We start from the raw sequence: 5,966 nt of genomic DNA, 5'->3' as shown, positions 1-5,966 counted from the left end.
AGGTTAACAAGTCCCAAAGCTGGGTCATAATTGCGTGGCCTGGAATTAGCCGACCCGGACCCAGAAAAGTGGGAACCAGGACAGAAATTGGTTACCATAAAGTAAATTGAGTTTGACCCTGAGGCCTGAGTTGATGTGTACAAAGCCCGATCCATAAAGTTTTTCTCTTCTTTTCCGAGGAAAAAGGGGAAAAATTTTAGAGAAAGGGGGTGAGAAAAGAAAAGATAGATAGAGGGAGGGAATCAAGTACAAGGGAATCAAGTACAAGGACTAAAGAAGAAAACGCTTAAGGCGGAGCGAAAAGGAAGCTCCGTCCTCAAAATTTGTTGGTATTGGGGATGTTCGTCACCCACTACCCACTGGCCACAGGGGGAGCGGAGTCCTCAGCCCCAGCCGGCCCTTCGCTCGCTCGGTCTCCACAGCCCACAGGAGCCTACAGCCACCCTCAAAGGCCACACCCCAATCTCTCTCTCTCTCTCTCTCTAACTTTTCTCTGAATAAGAAGAAATTAAAAAAAAAAATCAAAATCACATTCTAAAACCATAAAAACTCTGGACAATCTCTAGCCTTCACCACTCCGTGGTCTGTACAGAAAAAAGGGTTCAAAAATAAATAGAACAGAATCCCAATTCCCACGACGAGACCCTCTCTCCCCCCACATTTGGCATTTTCTCTCTTCTCTTTATTTTTCCTTTCTCTCTCTCTCTCTCTCTCTCTCTCTCTCTCTCTCTCTCCCTTGATAGAGAGAGGGGAGAGAAATCTCTTGTTTTCTCAAACCTCGGTCCTCCCTCCAAGTACAAATCAAATTGAGAAAAAACTCTGAAAAGAGCAAAAACCCAGAAAGAAGAAGTACATGATACCACCGCAAGATAGAACAAGGAGGAAAACAACAGCATAAAAAGAGAGAAGACAGGGGTGTTGGGTTTGGGAGGGGCAGACGGATGATGATGTCCAACAACAACAACAACAACGGCACCGCGGCAGCTACAACCGAAGATACGTCGACGGGCAGTGGGGCCGGTGGAGGCCTGAAAAAGGGTCCTTGGACAGCAGCGGAGGATGCAATTCTAATTGAGTACGTGAAGAGGCATGGAGAAGGCAACTGGAATGCTGTTCAGAAGAACTCCGGCCTCTCTCGATGCGGAAAGAGCTGTCGTCTTCGTTGGGCCAATCATCTCCGCCCTAATCTCAAGAGGGGCTCCTTCTCTCCCGACGAAGAGCATCTTATTCTCGAGCTTCATTCCAAGCTCGGCAACAAATGGGCTCGCATGGCTGCTCAGGTCTGTTTACTTTAATTCTTCTTCTTCGTCGTCGTAATATGCTTTCCTGTTTCCCATATTGACCTACCTTTTTCATTTCTCTTTCTTGTTTGCTTTGTTTTTTCTTCCTCTTTATGCTTTTCATTTTCTTCTGTGTTAAAGTTCATATAGGCATCCATCTGCAATTTTTGATTGACCCTTTCTCTGTATTTGTACCTGTATATGTTAGCTGCCCGGAAGAACGGACAACGAGATAAAAAACTACTGGAACACCAGAGTCAAGCGACGCCAACGGGCCGGGTTACCGCTCTATCCACAGGATATACAGAAACGAGCGACTGCATACGACCTGAACCAGCATCACCAGCCCCACCTTTCTCCTTCTCCTCCACCGGTGCAGCTCTCAATGACCCAACAACCGAAACAAAATTATGGGTCTCCTCTCTCGCTCTTCGACTCCGTGAATATTCCCATGACGACCCCTCTCATCGCCCAACATAGTGCCCCTTTACTTCCTACTCCAATTCATCGATTCAAGCGGTTACGGGACAACAATAATGCTGGTTTTTCTTTCTCCTTTTCTCCTCCTACACCACTACCACCTTCATCGTCTTTGTTTGGTGAGTCTCTCTCGACCCAATTGCCGCCAATTCCATCCCTTCAATTCAATTCCGTCCATTTTGACCTCAATCCACCGACTATTCGGCAAACTCCTTTTGAACCCAACGGCATTACTCCTTCAGGTTCTGCTTTCTCCACGAAGATGGAGCTCCCTTCAAGCCAATTGCCCCAGCCCGCAGCCACAGCTGCCGCTTCGGGCACCACAAACGATTACAAGATCCCCCCCCTTGCCCGGAGCAACAGTGGGTTATTGGATGCTCTGTTACAGGAAGCCCAAACTATGGCTGCTTGCGACGAAGATTCTAGGAGAGAAGGATTGTCAGGAGACAAGTGTGGATTAAATGGATTTCTTGGTAATGCCCTGCCGTCTGGGTTAGTTTTCAGCGAGTTAAGATCTGTCAGCCAGTGGGACGAATCAAACTCTGCCCACTCGTCAATAGGTGAGTATCTTCTTTGTGTATGTTCTGTTGGGTCTCGAAAATGGAAGCTCTGTCTCCATGACGTCAAGATCGAAAAATTCGTCATTTTTAGTTCAATTTTGAACGTTTCAATCTTATGAGAATAACGGAATTTGTTTATGTAAACATTTTGTTGAGAATCTTAGTTCTTCTATTTTGTGCATGTTACTGATTGATGCTCCCTGGTTCTTATATTGTTATTTGTGTTCTGTAACTTTGTTTACTGGTTTTCCTTTTACTTTCTGGGATCCATATTTCTTCGCGTACATTGTTCTCTCTCTCTATTAGTCTATTATACATTTAAACTCCATAATTTTTTACATGTTTCTAAATTACATATTTAAATCTAATTCAATTGTTGACCCACTATCTATTTAAATTGCTTTGAATGTGAATCCGATATGAATAGCTCCTTTCAAAAGTCCAAGCTCCATTATTGCCTGCAAATGAAAAAGAACTCCATTATTGCCTCTGAGTTTCTTTTGAATCTTATATATTCATATTAAAATGGGTTTCTTCTCCTTGATTTTCGCAGGGGCGAAGACAAAGACAGAGCCAATAAATGAGATCAATTCAGTGTTGGACGATGACCTATCGGGCCTGCTTGATATCATTCCATCGACCATGTCAGTCCCGGAGTGGCACAGCGATAGCGGCGAAATATCAAATGGGCAATCGTCGGGTGTGACGGACGACGATATCGGACTCGAAATGCAGCAACTAGCTTCGTCCCTCTCAACTTCCTCTGCCACCACCACAGACCCAGACTGGACTCTCGGCTCCTGCTCTTGGAACATGCCCGGAATTTGCTGAGATCTCTTTGAGACCTTCCATTTTTTTAGTCCAGTGATTAGAGAGGTTGATGAGCCATTTTATTTGTTTAATCTCTCACTTTCGTGAGGTTCGTCTTCAATGGGGCTAATTTATCTCGTTCAGTTGTGCTGTTTAAAGCTTAATTCTTTAACTTGCAGAGAATTATGATTGTCAAATATATTTACAAAATTAATATACAATCTTCTACAGTTGCCATTGAAAAAAGTTGCAGTGTCGTTGCTTCATGCTTGTTAATTAAAGGGATAATAGCATATAAGGGCAATTTTGGACCTTAATATCAGTAAAAATAATATTTTTTTTAAAAAATTCAAAAATAAAATAATTTTTAAAAAATAATATCAATAAAGGGAAAAATCAATATTTATGAGTTTTATGGGCTCTGATGAGAAGGATGATGGGCTTTGTCTTTTGTCTTATTATCTAAACTCGATGGGCTTAGGATCATAACTAAATTTATCCGTGAGCTAAATATATACATTCACTATTAACCCAATTTCCCTATTTTGACAAAAAAAGTAGGGTTCGTGTCGTGAGACAGACCAGAGTGGAATAGGGATGTAAATGGATCGCATCGGATATATTCGAATCTAATTCAATACTGTTGATTAGGGGTGCAAAGTGGGCCATATCGCCCTCCCTAGTGAAAAGTTTGGGGATTGGCCTGGCATGGCCCACGGCCCAAGCCCGTGCCATGCCATGGGCCATGGACCGAGCCAAAAGTTATTTTTGCTTATTTATTTGAAAAATGAAAAAAGCTTAAAATTTTAATTTTATATGAATTTTGACGTATACAATTGCTTATATATAGATTAATTAAATAAGTTAGTATAATAAAATTGGAAACAATTGTTTGTTTTATTAATATATTATATACCATATATTATTATATAATTATAATTTATATAATATTATATTATATATACAAATATATATAAATAGCATATAATATGGGTCATGCCAACCCAGCCCACGGACCTAAAACCCTAGGCCCGGCACGGCACAGACCATTGTGTTGAGCCTGGCACAACCCACTTGCCATTGTGCTGGGCCATGCCAGGCCAGGCCGATTTACACCTCTGTTGTTGATGTTGGATCCTATCAAATCTGATAGGACTCGATCTAAATTTGAATCTTATTGGATCCTTGGATCTTCATATTTGATTTGATCTGATTTATTTTCTTTAAAAATTAATAAATTATTAAAATAAAAAATAAAAATATGCCAATTTAAATAAAGAAAAAATTAATTATTTTCATCATATATATAAATATTTTTACAAAAAACAAATAATGTAACAAATTTATAAAAATACAATATAAATAAATAAATAACATATATATGTATTATATATATATATATATATATATATTATTTTTATATATTTTTTATTTATAAATATATAACACATCGAGTCGAATATATCTTCTTGGATCGGATCATGATCGAACCATTTGCACCCTAGAGTGGAAAGGGTAAAAAATGGTTCACGTGGGACAATTTCATCCCCAAACATCACCCATTTAACCCTTTTTTTTGCTTGTTTGATTAGTGGAGGTTCTGTTTGTATAAGCTTTTGATTTTGAATTTTAGGCTGTGGAAAACAAAATTGAACCAAAGAAAGTGTTTTACGTGTTTGGTAATAGTTGCTTTTAGATACATTACAATCTAAAAAATTGAGACTTTGTGCTTCTAGGTTTTAAAAACATAAATCCTGAAGCATATCCAAACACAAGCCAAATTAGTGGCCTTGATTCTTCAATACATTTAACGTGTGAGAGAAAACATAAGGCTATTTCCGATTTTTTAAGCGGCCAAAACAGGATCGTGTTTCTCGTTCCATCATTCGTTTATTCATTCATTTTATGTCCTCTCTGTACTACAATATCTCAAAGAACCATTTAACCTAAATGCTTATGCTGTTAGGTGAGATCCTTAAATAGGCTTTTATTTTTAAACACGCCCTTTGATCATACAATAGTCCATTGAACTTGAAGTTTGGATAGACACAGACCTATCTGTAACTTATGCTGAAACTTAATTAATTATAATGGAGGTGATGAGAATCAAACATTGAATCACTTGGTCAAATTGACTCTGATACCATCTCAAAAACAATTCTAACCTAAAAGCTTAAGCTGTTAGGTCAATTCCTTGAATAGGCTTTTATTCTCTAACACGATAAATTTGGATTGAATCTTCGAATTGAACCGGTAAAAAAGGAGTTAAACCGGATGACTGCGTTAAAGTTACTTTTGGGAGTTGAGACACGATACCATTAAAACCAGAAAACCACCCATTTGAGTTGATGCCTCTTTTTCATTCTTAGCTGAAAAATCAACTCATGCACGCAGCTAGATGTGCGAGCAGCCAATATGGGCTTTGCATCGAAAATGTAACATTAATCCAAAGGATATATCCTAATCTGTCAACATAGCTGATTGAAGGGGCTTAGTAGTGGAGCTTAGTCTGAAACATTTCCTTTAACTGACTGGTTGATGTATTTACTCTCTGCTTAATTTCTACATTTCTGAATTCCAAATGAAGGTGAAGGTGCCCATTAAAAAGAAATTCTAATTTAGGGTTTTGAGGGGGACATAGAGGTTGCATGAGCAGAGAGTAGAGGTACTTTGTCCATGCACAATACGTGCTTTGGTGGAGGCATTTCCCACACCACCTCATTTTAAGCCACTTATTCCTCCACCACCAATTACCCTTAAAAGAAATGAATGTCACATCAGCCATGTGTTTTCCCTCTCTAGCCTTAGCCTTAGAGATCATGTTTAGTGGGGTTCC

At 39.4% G+C, this 5,966-nt stretch overlaps 1 protein-coding gene across 2 annotated transcripts; it reads left to right on the top strand.

The window, feature by feature from the left end:
• Nucleotides 1–244: 244 nt before the first annotated feature.
• Nucleotides 245–3,273, top strand: LOC148878273 (transcription factor MYB97-like). Of its 2 annotated transcripts, XM_088951817.1 has the most exons (4): nucleotides 387–1,280; nucleotides 1,489–1,879; nucleotides 2,003–2,320; nucleotides 2,874–3,273. In XM_088951817.1, the coding sequence occupies exons 1-4, from the start codon at nucleotides 942–944 to the stop codon at nucleotides 3,149–3,151; spliced, it is 1,326 nt and encodes a 441-aa protein (XP_088807943.1). In that variant the 5' UTR covers nucleotides 387–941; the 3' UTR covers nucleotides 3,152–3,273. The 2 variants fall into 2 exon arrangements, with proteins under 2 accessions (XP_088807933.1, XP_088807943.1); XM_088951807.1 differs by having other exon boundaries at nucleotides 245–1,280; nucleotides 1,489–2,320.
• The last annotated feature ends 2,693 nt before the right edge of the window (nucleotides 3,274–5,966 follow it).

This window comes from Nelumbo lutea, chromosome 1 (assembly GCF_056320005.1).
Source record: "Nelumbo lutea isolate HS-2025 chromosome 1, American lotus-T2T, whole genome shotgun sequence".
NCBI classification, from domain to species: domain Eukaryota; kingdom Viridiplantae; phylum Streptophyta; class Magnoliopsida; order Proteales; family Nelumbonaceae; genus Nelumbo; species Nelumbo lutea.
Note: the sequence above shows the minus strand (reverse complement) of the source record. Positions and strands in the feature narration are given on the sequence as shown.

Bases quoted from the DNA above. Each gene is read 5' to 3' on its own strand.
- LOC148878273 (XM_088951807.1), top strand. From the start codon at position 942: ATGATGATGTCCAACAACAACAACAACAACGGCACCGCGGCAGCTACA. The intron at 1,281-1,488 runs GTCTGTTTACTT...TGTATATGTTAG, and splicing joins GGGCTCGCATGGCTGCTCAG to CTGCCCGGAAGAACGGACAA. The intron at 2,321-2,873 runs GTGAGTATCTTC...TGATTTTCGCAG, and splicing joins CTCTGCCCACTCGTCAATAG to GGGCGAAGACAAAGACAGAG.